Genomic DNA, 19,142 nt, shown 5'->3' with positions numbered 1-19,142 from the left:
TACTCACACATATTATATACTCATTTACTGTACTCACACATATTATATACTCATTTACTGTACCCACACATATTATATACTCATTTACTGTACCCACACATATTATATACTCATTACTGTACCCACACATATTATATTCTCATTACTGTACTCACACATATTATATACTCATTACTGTACCCACACATATTATATACTCATTACTGTACTCACACATATTATATACTCATTACTGTACCCACACATATTATATACTCATTTACTGTACTCACACATATTATATACTCATTACTGTACCCACACATATTATATACTCATTACTGTACTCACACATATTATATACTCATTTACTGTACCCACACATATTATATACTCATTTACTGTACCCACACATATTATATACTCATTACTGTACTCACACATATTATATACTCATTACTGTACCCACACATATTATATTCTCATTACTGTACTCACACATATTATATACTCATTACTGTACCCACACATATTATATACTCATTACTGTACTCACACATATTATATACTCATTACTGTACTCACACATATTATATACTCATTTACTGTACCCACACATATTATATACTCATTACTGTACCCACACATATTATATACTCATTTACTGTACCCACACATATTATATACTCATTACTGTACCCACACATATTATATACTCATTACTGTACTCACACATATTATATACTCATTACTGTACCCACACATATTATATACTCATTACTGTACTCACACATATTATATACTCATTTACTGTACCCACACATATTATATACTCATTACTGTACCCACAAATATTATATACTCATTACTGTACCCACACATATTATATACTCATTACTGTACCCACACATATTATATACTCATTACTGTACTCACACATATTATATACTCATTACTGTACCCACACATATTATATACTCATTTACTGTACCCACACATATTATATACTCATTACTGTACCCACACATATTATATACTCTTTACTGTACTCACACATATTATATACTCATTATTGTACCCACACATATTATATACTCATTTACTGTACTCACACATATTATATACTCATTTACTGTACCCACACATATTATATACTCATTACTGTACCCACACATATTATATACTCATTTACTGTACTCACACATATTATATACTCATTACTGTACTCACACATATTATATACTCATTACTGTACCCACACATATTATATACTCATTACTGTACTCACACATATTATATACTCATTACTGTACCCACACATATTATATACTCATTACTGTACTCACACATATTATATACTCATTTACTGTACCCACACATATTATATACTCATTACTGTACTCACACATATGATATACTCATTTACTGTACTCACACATATTATATACTCATTACTGTACTCACACATATTATATACTCATTACTGTACCCACACATATTATATACTCATTACTGTACTCACACATATTATATACTCATTACTGTACCCACACATATTATATACTCATTACTGTACTCACACATATTATATACTCATTACTGTACCCACACATATTATATACTCATTTACTGTACCCACACATATTATATACTCTTTACTGTACCCACACATATTATATACTCATTACTGTACCCACATATATTATATACTCATTTACTGTACCCACACATATTATATACTCATTTACTGTACCCACACATATTATATACTCATTACTGTACCCACACATATTATATACTCATTACTGTACTCACACATATTATATACTCATTTACTGTACCCACACATATTATATACTCATTTACTGTACCCACACATATTATATACTCATTACTGTACCCACACATATTATATACTCATTTACTGTACCCACACATATTATATACTCATTACTGTACCCACACATATTATATACTCATTACTGTACTCACACATATTATATACTCATTTACTGTACCCACACATATTATATACTCATTACTGTACCCACACATATTATATACTCATTACTGTACCCACACATATTATATACTCATTTACTGTACTCACACATATTATATACTCATTACTGTACTCACACATATTATATACTCATTTACTGTACCCACACATATTATATACTCATTACTGTACTCACACATATTATATACTCATTACTGTACTCACACATATTATATACTCATTACTGTACCCACACATATTATATACTCATTTACTGTACCCACACATATTATATACTCATTACTGTACTCACACATATTATATACTCATTACTGTACTCACACATATTATATACTCATTACTGTACCCACACATATTATATACTGTTTATATACTCATTACTGTACCCACACATATTATATACTCATTACTGTACTCACACATATTATATACTCATTACTGTACCCACACATATTATATACTGTTTATATACTCATTACTGTACCCACACATATTATATACTGTTTATATACTCATTACTGTACCCACACATATTATATACTGTTTATATACTCATTACTGTACCCACACATATTATATACTGTTTATATACTCATTACTGTACCCACACATATTATATACTGTTTATATACTCATTACTGTACCCACACATATTATATACTGTTTATATACTCATTACTGTACTCACACATATTATATACTCATTACTGTACTCACACTTATTATATACTCATTACTGTACTCACACATATTATATACTCATTACTGTACTCACACATATTATATACTCATTTACTGTACCCACACATATTATATACTCATTACTGTACTCACACATATTATATACTCATTACTGTACCCACACATATTATATACTGTTTATATACTCATTACTGTACCCACACATATTATATACTCATTACTGTACTCACACATATTATATACTCATTACTGTACCCACACATATTATATACTCATTACTGTACTCACACTTATTATATACTCATTACTGTACTCACACATATTATATACTCATTACTGTACCCACACTTATTATATACTCATTACTGTACTCACACATATTATATACTCATTACTGTACTCACACATATTATATACTCATTACTGTACCCACACATATTATATTCTCATTACTGTACTCACACATATTATATACTCATTACTGTACCCACACATATTATATACTGTTTATATACTCATTACTGTACCCACACATATTATATACTCATTACTGTACTCACACATATTATATACTCATTACTGTACCCACACATATTATATACTCATTACTGTACTCACACATATTATATACTCATTACTGTACCCACACATATTATATACTCATTACTGTACTCACACATATTATATACTCATTACTGTACCCACACATATTATATACTCATTACTGTACTCACACATATTATATACTCATTATTGTACCCATACATATTATATACTCATTTACTGTACCCACACATATTATATACTCATTTACTGTACCCACACATATTATATACTCATTACTGTACCCACACATATTATATACTCATTACTGTACTCACACATATTATATACTCATTATTGTACCCATACATATTATATACTCATTACTGTACTCACACATATTATATACTCATTACTGTACCCACACATATTATATACTCATTACTGTACTCACACATATTATATACTCATTACTGTACCCACACATATTATATACTCATTACTGTACCCATACATATTATATACTCATTACTGTACCCACACATATTATATACTCATTACTGTACTCACACATATTATATACTCATTACTGTACCCACACATATTATATACTCATTACTGTACTCACACATATTATATACTCATTACTGTACACACACATATTATATACTCATTTACTGTACACACACATATTATATACTCATTACTGTACCCACACATATTATATACTCATTACTATACTCACACATATTATATACTCATTACATTACTATACTCACACATATTATATACTCATTATTGTACCCACACATATTATATACTCATTACTGTACTCACACATATTATATACTCATTACTGTACCCACACATATTATATACTCATTTACTGTACTCACACATATTATATACTCATTATTGTACCCATACATATTATATACTCATTACTGTACCCACACATATTATATACTCATTACTGTACTCACACATATTATATACTCATTACTGTACCCACACATATTATATACTCATTACTGTACTCACACATATTATATACTCATTATTGTACCCATACATAGTATATACTCATTACTGTACCCACACATATTATATACTCATTTACTGTACTCACACATATTATATACTCTTTACTGTACCCACACATATTATATACTCATTACTGTACCCACACATATTATATACTCATTACTGTACTCACACATATTATATACTCATTTACTGTACCCACACATATTATATACTCATTATTGTACTCACACATATTATATACTCAATACTGTACCCACACATATTATATACTCATTTACTGTACCCACATATTATATACTCATTACTGTACCCACACATATTATATACTCATTTACTGTACCCACACATATTATATACTCATTACTGTACCCACATATATTATATACTCATTACTGTACCCACACATATTATATACTGTTTATATACTCATTTACTGTACCCACACATATTATATACTCATTTACTGTACCCACACATATTATATACTCATTACTGTACCCACACATATTATATACTCATTTACTGTACTCACACATATTATATACTCATTACTGTACCCACACATATTCTATACCGTTTTTCTCGCCATAAGATTGACTTTCTACAGATACCATTCTTTTCATCATATCATATAATTTTTACTAAATCTTTTTTATAAATTATGATTAAAAATATTAAAAACCACACTTTTTTTTTTTACTTTTACCCACAAAATCTGTTACGCATCTACAACCCCCGAGAAAACAACATGGCTAAACAGTTTCTTCATTTTGTCCTGAGTTTTGAAATACCCAATTTTCAATTTTTACGATTTAACCTTTTTCTCCTTCAGTGAGCTTTTAACCCCAACCCTCCCCCTAGATCTAACCCTCCCCCTAGATCTAACCCTCCCCCTAGATCTAACCCTCCCCCTAGATCTAACCCTCCCCCTAGATCTAACCCTCCCCCTAGATCTAACCCTCCCCCTAGATCTAACCCTCCCCCTAGATCTACCACTAAGCCTAGATCTAACCCTAACCCTACATAACTATTTATTTTTATTATTTTTACTATTTAATTTTTTTTCATCTGTTACAGCTGCGGTCCTTAAGGAGATAAAGGGATAGTAAATTCAAAATGTAACTTGCATGATTCAGATAGAACCTGTCATTTTAAGACACTTATAAATTCACATCTATTTTTAAATGTGCTTTGTTCTCTTGTTATCCCTTGCTGAAAGAGAATACGTACATATTCAACACTAGTGGGAGCTAGCTGCTGATTTTTGCCTGCACACATTTGTCTTTTGCCATTGGATGACTAATGGCTCCGTTCGGGCAGCGCTCCAAGCGAACTGGGACTCACTTGTAGCGTTTTCCTCACATTTGCAAGTGAGATACCTGCCGTTTTTTGAGTGCTCTGATGACATAAGTCCCAGCGCTTCCATCGTGCTGGAAAAGCTGTCACTTTTCAGAGCAAGCTCAGACGCTTGGCAACATGGCAGCCTCCACACACGTTTTGCTGTGGAGGCTGCCTTGTTTGTATAAGCAGCAAAGGAGGGACAGGTGAGGCAGATAAGTCTGACAGCAGCATTTAGTACAGGGCAAATTGGAGATAGGTTAAGTAAGCCCTGTACTAAATGCTGCTGTCATGCTTATCCGGTGTTATGCTGAGAATCGTTTCCCCAGTGTCTCTGGTTTCCCCTGCCTCTCGGCAAACATCGGAACTCTGACCCACCTCCATTCAGCTGCTCTCAGCTCAGCACCTGTAGTATTATTAGCTGAATGGGGCAGGATAAGCTACAGGGGCTGAGCTGAGAACAGATGAATGAAGGTGGGTCAGAGTTCCAATGTTTGCCGAGAGGCAGGGGAAACCATTCTCGAACAACGGTGTTGTGTAAACAGCTTAAATAAAAATAATCCTCCACTAATAAAGAGAGACACAATTTAAACATTTTTACAGTCAGCTACAAGGGAGCTTATTTAAAAACGTTCGTTTTCTCTAAGCTCCCTTGCTTGTGACGTCACCTAGCGCCACGTCATCGCTGGAAGTGAAGCGCCTCCACTAGCTCCTGAGCGCTGCCCGAACGTGGCCTATATGTGTTCATCTTGCTGCCAGTAGTGCAATGTTGTTCCTTCAGCAAAGGATAATAAGAGAACGAAGCAGATTTTATAATGGAAGTAAATTGGAAACTGCATGTTCTTTCTGATTTATAAAAGTCTGTTTTTGACTTGAGTGTCCCTTAAATGATTTTTTATTTATTATGAAAATAACAGTTTTGATTCTGACTATGACTAAGTTTCCTCCCATGTGCTTGACACAGGAGCCAGCAATCATTAAAGATCTACACATTGCTATACAATGGGTTGTCAAGAATGAGGCACTGTTCTGTGGGCGCATAACCATGCGAAGTTATGGGTCAATGAATGAAGATGACCGCCAGAAGCCCATAGATAACGTGATGCAAAGAGAAGAACCAGAAGCAAGGGAGCCATTCCTCTTTGTATTTCAGCACAGAGAAGATATGGAGTTGTTTTTGCAGGCATGTCTTGACCAACAGGGCCTCCAAGTTAATGCCATGTTCAACAAATGACTGATGGACAAGGGGCGGTGGTGTGTTTCTGTTTAAATTATTGATAATAAAAAAATAAGATAATTAACACAATTTCTGAGTCATTGCTTTAATAACACACTACCACAAGTATGAAGGTACAAGATAATTATAGTTAACAGTATATATATATATATATATATATATATATATATATATATATATATATATAGCAGTAGCCTATTGTTGCTTCTGCTTTCATAGTATAAGGTTAGGGTTATAAGTTCAAATGGTTTCTGACCTTGATTGAACACGATTCTCCAGAGCTCCGGGAACAGCAAGAAAGCACACAAGCTCAGAGAGTGTTTCTCACTAGTTCCGTTTACTGTAAGTATACACAGCAGTTATATAGCAGTCTCGCATCATGAGGCTACAGGAAATGCAGTTAGAGGAGTAACATAAAATGTCCATATATGTCTATCTAAGAAACATGTTAAAGGAAGTTGTGGGTGTTGTTTGCTGTATTACAGACAATCATATGAGTTTCAAAATGCCCTCATGTGTCGGTTACAAGTCACCCACTAACATAATATACCCATCAACACACAGACACATAAAACACACAAAGACATAGAGACACACACACCCCCTCACCGAGACATCCAGAGAAAACAGAGACATACACTCTCAGAGAGACACCCACAGAAACTGCACATACATACACACACCCTCACAGAGACAACCAAAGAAAACACACAGACATACTCGCACACCCTCAGAGAGACATCCACAGAAAACGCATACATACATACATACACACACCCACCCTCAAAGAGACATCCACATAAAAAAAAAAGTCATACACATCCACCCTCACAGAGGCATCAAGAGGAAATACACAAAGACATACATACACACACCCTCACAGGGACACAAATAGAAAAAGCACAGACATACGCACACACCCTCACAGACATACACAGAAAATGCACAAAGACATACACACCCACTCTCACAGAGAGACCAACAAAAACAACAACAACAAAACAGTGTGTGACATGCATGATAAAAAAATTGCAGAAATTAAGAGATCACTTTTTAAACAATCAGATTTGCAAATGTGCAAACAAAAAATAAACTCTATGAATTCAAAATTGTAGATTAATGTTATCGGTAGATGGTTAGATGAAGAAAAGTACTTTTAAAAGGTTAACATATGTTTGTGTTTTGTCCCCCAAACAAGAGCAACACTTCAATTATGGTGTAAACATGTTCCCATCTGTCAGCTGTACTTATGGATTTTGGTCTTGGTGGAACCATAAGCCGTGGCCCTAGGTCTCATACCATTAGATATGGTTAAATGCATGATTTAGGCTTGTTTGTATGCATTTCAAAATTAAGTCAGCTGTATTGTAAACTGAAAAGTGTTAAGTTAACCTGTATCATTTGAAACACTGAGAAATCTTAGTTTGAAAGTTTAACTTTTTATGCATATGTAAAAATCATAAATACACTGCTGCAGATTGCTAAAAAAAGTGTTTTTATGGACCCCTGTCCCCACCATACTACTACCACACTGAAGTTACAATCCAAAATTCCACAAAGAAATAAAAAAAAAATGACTATGTAAGTCCTACCTCCTCTGCAAATGAAAGTGCTCTGCCATCTGACTCAGACACACACTGTACAAACTTATAGGGCTACTGGACCCACATTTTTTTCTTTCATGATTCAGATAGAGCATGCAATTTTAGGCAGCTTTATAATTTATTCTTATTATAATTTTTTATTCGTTCTCTTGCTATCTTTATTTGAAAAGTTAGGAATGAAAGCTTTGGAGCATGACTATTTTTTGTTCAGTACCCTGGATAGAGCTTGCTAATAGGTGCCTGCATTTAGCCATCCAATAAGCAAGCGTAACCCAGGTTCTCAAACTAACATGGGCCGGCTCAAACGCTTTTATTTCTTCTTTTTCAGATAAATATAGGAAGAGAACGAAGAAAATTTGATAATAGAAGTAAATTAAAAAGCTGCTTAAAATTGCTTGCTCTGTCTGAATCTAGAATGAAAAAAATTGTGTTTAGTATCCGTTTAAGTGCCAAGTCTGTCTCACTACGCATAGTGGTTTAGTGCACACTCAAAAATCCTCTCAAATGCTAATGCTTTACTCATTTTAATAAAATTGACCACACTCAGTAGCACTCTGCTGTAGTACCCTCTGGTGGCTGCCAAAATTGTTTAAAGAAAATAATAGTTGTTCTTGCCTCATGGGGCACCCTGGCCCATTTGGCCCCTGACAGGAGTCACCCCTGTAACCCCCTGATGGCACCCAGGTGTGATTTACGGAGATGATGTATTTATAACTTACAATTATCATTACTTTTGCCCTAACAGAACATAAGTTAATGTAAAGAATGTGCTTATTTAACCTTATTAATAACAATCAGCATAAACCACTGTGAATGAACATTAAGAACAGGAAAGCAAAATATTTAGTTTTCTGAATTATTGTGTCTATTGATTGTTACGTTAAAGTCCATTTAAAAAAAAAAAAAAATATTGAGTGGAGGTCAAATGTTTCCTATCTTGAGTGGAGCTCCAGTTTGGCACATGTTTGTTTGCCATATAAAGCGTTGGTTCAGGCTTAGAACATATATCCACACAGAAATGAGTGTTCGCAAATAATTTTAAACCTTTTTAAATACAAGTTACTTTTAAAAAAGGTAAAATATATTCAGTGGCAAGGTTGGCACAAGTTTGTTTGCCATATAAAGCATTGGGTCAGGCTTAGAACTTAAAGGGACAGTCTAGGCCAAAATAAACTTTCATGATTCAGATAGAGCATGTAATTTTAAACAATTTTCCAATTTACTTTTATCACCAATTTTGCTTTGTTCTCTTGGTATTCTTAGTTGAAAGCTTAATCATATGCTAATTTCTTAGACCTTGAAGCCCACCTCTTTCAGATTGCTTTTAAACAGTTTTTCACCACTAGAGGGTGTTAGTTCATGTATTTCATATAGATAACACTGTGCTCGTGCACGAGAAGTTATCTGGGAGCAGGCACTGATTGGCTAGACTGCAAGTCTGTCAAAAGAACTGAAAAAGGGGCAGTTTGCAGAGGCTTAGATACAAGATATAAAAGTATATTATTATAAATGTGTTAGTTATGAAAAACTGGGGAAATGGGTAATAAAGGGATTATCTATCTTTTAAAACAATAAAAATTATGGTGTAGACTGTCCCTTTAAAAATATGAAGTGGTTCATGCCCTGTATATATGCACACATAAATGAGTGACTCATCGGATTTCAACCCTTTTTAAATACCAGTTTAAATACCAGTTACTTATTCAGAAAAGGTAAAATATATGAAGTGGCCAGGATGGCACAAAAAAATTGCTATAATAAGCATTGGGCACGGCTGAAAATATGTATATTCTATGAAGATGTTCATGCCGAGTATATATCATCACAGAAATAAGTGACCAAAAGGATTTTAACACTTAAAATACCAGTTACTTATTCAGAAAAGGTAAAATATATGAAGTGGCAAGGTTGGCACCAGATTGTTTGATATAAAAAGCATTGTGACAGGCTGAAAAGATGTATATCCTATAGAGAGGCTTATGCCATGTATATAAGCACACATTAATGAGCGTTCCAAAGGGTTTTAAAAGTTTTTAAATACCAATTACTTATTTAGAAAAGGTAAAATATATGAAATGGCAAGGTTGCCTGCAATTATTTGGCTATAAAAAGCGTTGGGCCAGGTTGATAACATGTCTATTTTATAATGGGGTTCATGCCCTGTATATATCCACACATAAATTAGTGGCCCAAATGCTTTTAACCCTTTTTAAATACCTTTAATTTATAAGATAAGATAAAATATATGAAGTGGCAAAGTTGGCCCCAGATTGTTTGCCTTAAAAAGCATTGGGCCATGCTGAAAATATTTGTCTATTCTATGATGAAGTTCATGCTGAGTATTTATCATCACAGAAATGAGTGACCCAAAAGGATTTGAACCCTTTTAAAATAACAGTTTATTATTCATAAAAGGTAAAATATATGAAGTAGCAAGGTTGTCACCAATGTTTTCCATAAAGAGCGTTGGGCAAGTCTGATAACATGTCTGTCCTATGATGGGGTTCATGCTGTATATATCCACAAATAAATAAGTGGCTCAAAGGATTTTAACTCTTTTTAAAATAACAGTTACTTTTTGAAAACAGAACCAAATTTGTTCCACATTTGCTATCTGTTTATTGCAATACAAGTGTTAAAGTCCATGTAGATGGTCAAAAATGTGTCCAACTTACTAACCACTCCCTTATTTACCCACCTCTCCCTCCAAGAACCTTTGCCTACCATCTGACCCCCCCATCCACTCAGATTTCCTCTCTCTTATCCCCCCTCCCTCCTTCACCCTCCCTGCCACTTTCAACATCTAATTTTCTGCAGCGCAGAGGTACCACCCGCTCCCGTCTATATCTATCACCAATCCCTCTATCTCTATCACTACCCATATATCCCTCTATTGCTGTGTCCATCTATCCCTATCCATCTATCCCTCTATCTCTATTCCTCTATCTCTATCACTATCCATATATCCCTCTATCCCTCTATTGCTGTGTCCATCTATCCCTATCCATCTATCCCTCTATCTCTATTCCTCTATCGCTATCCTTATCTCCCTATACCTATATCCATTTATCTCTACCCATCTATCACTATCCCTCTATCCCTATCTTAACATATTTTTTTTATGCAGCACAGTGGTCCCGGCCTCTCCAGCCCCTCCAGCGATGGAGCTCCCACCTGCCTTCCTCCTTACCCTCCCACGCCACCGATTGGCACCACCGCTGCACAATACAGAAAGGGACACAGATTGCAGCAATGCCTCAATATTGAGGCATAGTGCATTAAGATTTTCTAAGCAACCGTTGCAGAGAGGGCCAGTGATGGTGCCGATCGTTGGTGGCGTGCGAAGAATAGGAGGGAGGCAGGTGGGTGGCCCATCATTGGAGGGAGGAGAAAGAAGGCGGTAGGGTGTGTGAGAGGGGCAGGAGCGGGTGGGAATGCTTATACTACGGAAAAAGTTGGAAGCTGGAAGGAGGGAGAGGGGGATAATAGATTAGTAAAATAAACTGGGAGAGGGTAGAGTGGTAGGGGAATGAGGGTGGGCAAATACACTACAGATTTTATTTTATATATCTACTGTATATAAAAAAAATAAAAGCAAATAAATATAGTAAAATGGCTACTGGCAGACAGCTGAAAGTACATAACATGTACGCTAAAAGGTAGAAGGGGGGGTTAGAGAGCTGTTTGGGGGGGGGGGGGCTGAACAAAGGAGATCCCAGAGAAGCATTTACAACCATTTGTGCTATAATTGCACAAGCTGTTTGTAAATAATTTCAGTGATAAACCCAAAGTTTGTGAAAAAGTAAAAAAAAAGTTTTTATTTGATCGCATTTGGCGGTGAAATGGTAGCATAAAATATAGCAAAATGGGCCTAGATCAATACTTTGGGTTGTCTACTACACTAAAGCGAAAATTAAACGTACAAGCTCCCTACAAGCTAATGAATTAACACCTTCACTGCTGGGCATAATAGAAGTGTGGTGCGCAGCAGCATTTAGCGGCCTTCTAATTACCAAAAATCAATCCCAAAGCCATAAATGTCTGCTATTTCTGAACAAAGGGGATCCCAGAGAAGCATTTACAACCATTTGTGCCATAATTGCACAAGCTGTTTGTAAATAATTGCAGTGAGAAACCTAAAGTTTGTTAAAAAGTGAACAATTTTTTTGTATTTTATTGCATTTGGCGGTGAAATGAAATATACCAAGATGGGCCTAGATCAATACTTTGGGTTGTCTACTACACTAAAGCTAAAATTAACCCTACAAACTCACTATAAGCTACTGAATTAATTCCGTCAATACTGGGCATAATACAAGGGTGGTGCACAGCAGCATTTACCGGATTTCTAATTACAAAAAAGCAACGCCAAAACAATATATGTCTGCTATTTCTGAACAAAGGGGATCCCAGAGAAGCATTTACAACCATTTGTGCCATAATTACACAAGCTGTTTGTAAATAATTTCAGTGAGAAAAAATAAACATTTTTATTTTATTTGATCGCATTTGGCGGTGAAATGGTGGCATGAAATATACCAAAATGGGCCTAGATCAATGATTTGGGATGTCTTCTAAATATAAATATATGCATGTCAAGGGATATTCAGGGATTCCTGACAGATATCAGTGTTCCAATGTAACTAGCGCTAATTTTGAAAAAAAGTGGTTTGGAAATAGCAAAGTGCTACTTGTACTTATTGCCCTATAACTTGCAAAAAAAGCAAAGAACATGTAAACATTGGGTATTTCTAAACTCAGGACAAAATTTAGAAACTATTTAGCATGGGTGTTTATTGGTGGTTGTAGATGTGTAACAGATTTTGGGGATCAAAGTTAGAAATACTGTGTGTTTTTTTTTTAATTTTTTTCATCATATTTTATAAAATAAATTATAGTAAATTATAAGATATGATGAAAATAATGGTATCTTTAGAAAGTCCATTTAATGGCAAGAAAAATTGTATATAATATGTGTGGGTACAGTAAATGAGTAAGAGGAAAATTACAGCTAAACACAAACACCGCAGAAAAGTAAAAATAGCCCTGGTCCCTAAGGGTAAGAAAATAAAAAAGTGCTGTGGTCCTTATGGGGTTAATGAAGAACTGGGTTTAAAAATGTCACTAAGCTTTTTAACAGCAAAACAAACTTTCTAGGGACATTTAAATAGAGCTCTGCAGATTTGGGAGCACACAAACAATAAATGTTGTTTATCAGCGCTGGTGCACATATAAGATACATGTCCCATGTTGATGTATGACAATAATATCAAGCTAATGACAAAGACATTTCACTCTCTCCCTAGCAAGGTAGTTATCACAGAAAAATGCAAAAGATATTCCTAATGCTGCTCCTTGCATTGTTGTCACCAAACACTCATTGTCACAGTGTAATCTCAGTTTCTGTCCTCTATAGCGTCACCAAACACTCATTGTCACAGTGTAATCTCAGTTTCTGTCCTCTATAGCGTCACCAAACACTCATTGTCACAGTGTAATCTCAGTTTCTGTCCTCTATAGCGTCACCAAACACTCATTGTCACAGTGTAATCTCAGTTTCTGTCCTCTATATCGTCACCAAACACTCATTGTCACAGTGTAATCTCAGTTTCTGTCCTCTATATCGTCACCAAACACTCATTGTCACAGTGTAATCTCAGTTTCTGTCCTCTATAGCGTCACCAAACACTCATTGTCACAGTGTAATCTCAGTTTCTGTCCTCTATAGCGTCACCAAACACTCATTGTCACAGTGTAATCTCAGTTTCTGTCCTCTATAGCGTCACCAAACACTCATTGTCACAGTGTAATCTCAGTTTCTGTCCTCTATAGAGTCACCAAACACTCATTGTCACAGTGTAATCTCAGTTTCTGTCCTCTATATCGTCACCAAACACTCATTGTCACAGTGTAATCTCAGTTTCTGTCCTCTATAGCGTCACCAAACACTCATTGTCACAGTGTAATCTCAGTTTCTGTCCTCTATAGCGTCACCAAACACTCATTGTCACAGTGTAATCTCAGTTTCTGTCCTCTATAGCGTCACCACTCATTGTCACAGTGTAATCTCAGTTTCTGTCCTCTATAGCGTCACCAAACACTCATTGTCACAGTGTAATCTCAGTTTCTGTCCTCTATATCGTCACCAAACACTCATTGTCACAGTGTAATCTCAGTTTCTGTCCTCTATAGCGTCACCACTCATTGTCACAGTGTAATCTCAGTTTCTGTCCTCTATAGCGTCACCAAACACTCATTGTCACAGTGTAATCTCAGTTTCTGTCCTCTATATCGTCACCAAACACTCATTGTCACAGTGTAATCTCAGTTTCTGTCCTCTATAGCGTCACCAAACACTCATTGTCACAGTGTAATCTCAGTTTCTGTCCTCTATAGCGTCACCAAACACTCATTGTCACAGTGTAATCTCAGTTTCTGTCCTCTATTGCGTCACCAAACACTCATTGTCACAGTGTAATCTCAGTTTCTGTCCTCTATAGCGTCACCAAACACTCATTGTCACAGTGTAATCTCAGTTTCTGTCCTCTATAGCGTCACCAAACACTCATTGTCACAGTGTAATCTCAGTTTCTGTCCTCTATAGCGTCACCAAACACTCATTGTCACAGTGTAATCTCAGTTTCTGTCCTCTATATCGTCACCACTCATTGTCACAGTGTAATCTCAGTTTCTGTCCTCTATATCGTCACCACTCATTGTCACAGTGTAATCTCAGTTTCTGTCCTCTATAGCGTCACCAAACACTCATTGTCACAGTGTAATCTCAGTTTCTGTCCTCTATAGCGTCACCAAACACTCATTGTCACAGTGTAATCTCAGTTTCTGTCCTCTATAGCGTCACCAAACACTCATTGTCACAGTGTAATCTCAGTTTCTGTCCTCTATAGCGTCACCAAACACTCATTGTCACAGTGTAATCTCAGTTTCTGTCCTCTATAGCGTCACCACTCATTGTCACAGTGTAATCTCAGTTTCTGTCCTCTATAGAGTCACCAAACACTCATTGTCACAGTGTAATCTCAGTTTCTGTCCTCTATAGCGTCACCAAACACTCATTGTCACAGTGTAATCTCAGTTTCTGTCCTCTATAGCGTCACCAAACACTCATTGTCACAGTGTAATCTCAGTTTCTGTCCTCTATATCGTCACCAAACACTCATTGTCACAGTGTAATCTCAGTTTCTGTCCTCTATATCGTCACCACTCATTGTCACAGTGTAATCTCAGTTTCTGTCCTCTATAGCGTCACCAAACACTCATTGTCACAGTGTAATCTCAGTTTCTGTCCTCTATAGCGTCACCAAACACTCATTGTCACAGTGTAATCTCAGTTTCTGTCCTCTATAGCGTCACCAAACACTCATTGTCACAGTGTAATCTCAGTTTCTGTCCTCTATAGCGTCACCAAACACTCATTGTCACAGTGTAATCTCAGTTTCTGTCCTCTATAGCGTCACCACTCATTGTCACAGTGTAATCTCAGTTTCTGTCCTCTATAGCGTCACCAAACACTCATTGTCACAGTGTAATCTCAGTTTCTGTCCTCTATATCGTCACCAAACACTCATTGTCACAGTGTAATCTCAGTTTCTGTCCTCTATAGCGTCACCACTCATTGTCACAGTGTAATCTCAGTTTCTGTCCTCTATAGCGTCACCAAACACTCATTGTCACAGTGTAATCTCAGTTTCTGTCCTCTATATCGTCACCAAACACTCATTGTCACAGTGTAATCTCAGTTTCTGTCCTCTATAGCGTCACCAAACACTCATTGTCACAGTGTAATCTCAGTTTCTGTCCTCTATAGCGTCACCAAACACTCATTGTCACAGTGTAATCTCAGTTTCTGTCCTCTATATCGTCACCAAACACTCATTGTCACAGTGTAATCTCAGTTTCTGTCCTCTATAGAGTCACCAAACACTCATTGTCACAGTGTAATCTCAGTTTCTGTCCTCTATAGCGTCACCAAACACTCATTGTCACAGTGTAATCTCAGTTTCTGTCCTCTATAGCGTCACCAAACACTCATTGTCACAGTGTAATCTCAGTTTCTGTCCTCTATAGCGTCACCAAACACTCATTGTCACAGTGTAATCTCAGTTTCTGTCCTCTATAGCGTCACCAAACACTCATTGTCACAGTGTAATCTCAGTTTCTGTCCTCTATAGAGTCACCAAACACTCATTGTCACAGTGTAATCTCAGTTTCTGTCCTCTATATCGTCACCACTCATTGTCACAGTGTAATCTCAGTTTCTGTCCTCTATAGCGTCACCAAACACTCATTGTCACAGTGTAATCTCAGTTTCTGTCCTCTATATCGTCACCACTCATTGTCACAGTGTAATCTCAGTTTCTGTCCTCTATATCGTCACCAAACACTCATTGTCACAGTGTAATCTCAGTTTCTGTCCTCTATATCGTCACCACTCATTGTCACAGTGTAATCTCAGTTTCTGTCCTCTATATCGTCACCACTCATTGTCACAGTGTAATCTCAGTTCCTGTCCTCTATATCGTCACCACTCATTGTCACAGTGTAATCTCAGTTTCTGTCCTCTATAGCGTCACCAAACACTCATTGTCACAGTGTAATCTCAGTTTCTGTCCTCTATAGCGTCACCAAACACTCATTGTCACAGTGTAATCTCAGTTTCTGTCCTCTATATCGTCACCACTCATTGTCACAGTGTAATCTCAGTTTCTGTCCTCTATAGCGTCACCACTCATTGTCACAGTGTAATCTCAGTTTCTGTCCTCTATAGAGTCACCAAACACTCATTGTCACAGTGTAATCTCAGTTTCTGTCCTCTATAGCGTCACCAAACACTCATTGTCACAGTGTAATCTCAGTTTCTGTCCTCTATAGCGTCACCAAACACTCATTGTCACAGTGTAATCTCAGTTTCTGTCCTCTATAGCGTCACCAAACACTCATTGTCACAGTGTAATCTCAGTTTCTGTCCTCTATAGCGTCACCAAACACTCATTGTCACAGTGTAATCTCAGTTTCTGTCCTCTATAGCGTCACCAAACACTCATTGTCACAGTGTAATCTCAGTTTCTGTCCTCTATAGAGTCACCAAACACTCATTGTCACAGTGTAATCTCAGTTTCTGTCCTCTATAGCGTCACCACTCATTGTCACAGTGTAATCTCAGTTTCTGTCCTCTATAGCGTCACCAAACACTCATTGTCACAGTGTAATCTCAGTTTCTGTCCTCTATATCGTCACCAAACACTCATTGTCACAGTGTAATCTCAGTTTCTGTCCTCTATAGCGTCACCAAACACTCATTGTCACAGTGTAATCTCAGTTTCTGTCCTCTATATCGTCACCAAACACTCATTGTCACAGTGTAATCTCAGTTTCTGTCCTCTATATCGTCACCACTCATTGTCACAGTGTAATCTCAGTTTCTGTCCTCTATAGCGTCACCAAACACTCATTGTCACAGTGTAATCTCAGTTTCTGTCCTCTATAGCGTCACCAAACACTCATTGTCACAGTGTAATCTCAGTTTCTGTCCTCTATAGCGTCACCAAACACTCATTGTCACAGTGTAATCTCAGTTTCTGTCCTCTATAGAGTCACCAAACACTCATTGTCACAGTGTAATCTCAGTTTCTGTCCTCTATAGCGTCACCACTCATTGTCACAGTGTAATCTCAGTTTCTGTCCTCTATAGCGTCACCAAACACTCATTGTCACAGTGTAATCTCAGTTTCTGTCCTCTATATCGTCACCAAACACTCATTGTCACAGTGTAATCTCAGTTTCTGTCCTCTATAGCGTCACCACTCATTGTCACAGTGTAATCTCAGTTTCTGTCCTCTATAGCGTCACCAAACACTCATTGTCACAGTGTAATCTCAGTTTCTGTCCTCTATATCGTCACCAAACACTCATTGTCACAGTGTAATCTCAGTTTCTGTCCTCTATAGCGTCACCAAACACTCATTGTCACAGTGTAATCTCAGTTTCTGTCCTCTATAGCGTCACCAAACACTCATTGTCACAGTGTAATCTCAGTTTCTGTCCTCTATATCGTCACCAAACACTCATTGTCACAGTGTAATCTCAGTTTCTGTCCTCTATAGCGTCACCAAACACTCATTGTCACAGTGTAATCTCAGTTTCTGTCCTCTATAGCGTCACCAAACACTCATTGTCACAGTGTAATCTCAGTTTCTGTCCTCTATAGCGTCACCAAACACTCATTGTCACAGTGTAATCTCAGTTTCTGTCCTCTATAGCGTCACCAAACACTCATTGTCACAGTGTAATCTCAGTTTCTGTCCTCTATAGCGTCACCAAACACTCATTGTCACAGTGTAATCTCAGTTTCTGTCCTCTATAGAGTCACCAAACACTCATTGTCACAGTGTAATCTCAGTTTCTGTCCTCTATATCGTCACCACTCATTGTCACAGTGTAATCTCAGTTTCTGTCCTCTATAGCGTCACCAAACACTCATTGTCACAGTGTAATCTCAGTTTCTGTACTCTATAGCGTCACCAAACACTCATTGTCACAGTGTAATCTCAGTTTCTGTCCTCTATATCGTCACCAAACACTCATTGTCACAGTGTAATCTCAGTTTCTGTCCTCTATAGCGTCACCAAACACTCATTGTCACAGTGTA

At 36.6% G+C, this 19,142-nt stretch overlaps 1 protein-coding gene across 1 annotated transcript in view; it reads left to right on the top strand.

Moving 5' to 3' along the window:
• The window catches only part of LOC128659862 (structural maintenance of chromosomes protein 5-like), an 8,126-nt gene extending 1,188 nt beyond the window's left edge, over positions 1-6,938 (top strand). Inside the window, exon 2 of the mRNA XM_053713435.1 lies at positions 6,597-6,938. Coding sequence (XP_053569410.1) covers positions 6,597-6,866 — 270 coding nt within the window. The 3' untranslated portion in view covers positions 6,867-6,938. The remainder of the gene's footprint in view (positions 1-6,596) is intronic.
• The last annotated feature ends 12,204 nt before the right edge of the window (positions 6,939-19,142 follow it).

This window comes from Bombina bombina, chromosome 5 (genome assembly GCF_027579735.1).
Source record: "Bombina bombina isolate aBomBom1 chromosome 5, aBomBom1.pri, whole genome shotgun sequence".
In the NCBI taxonomy this organism is placed as follows: domain Eukaryota; kingdom Metazoa; phylum Chordata; class Amphibia; order Anura; family Bombinatoridae; genus Bombina; species Bombina bombina.
The sequence above is the reverse complement of the archived record's forward strand: the minus strand, read 5'-3'. Positions and strand labels throughout refer to the sequence as shown.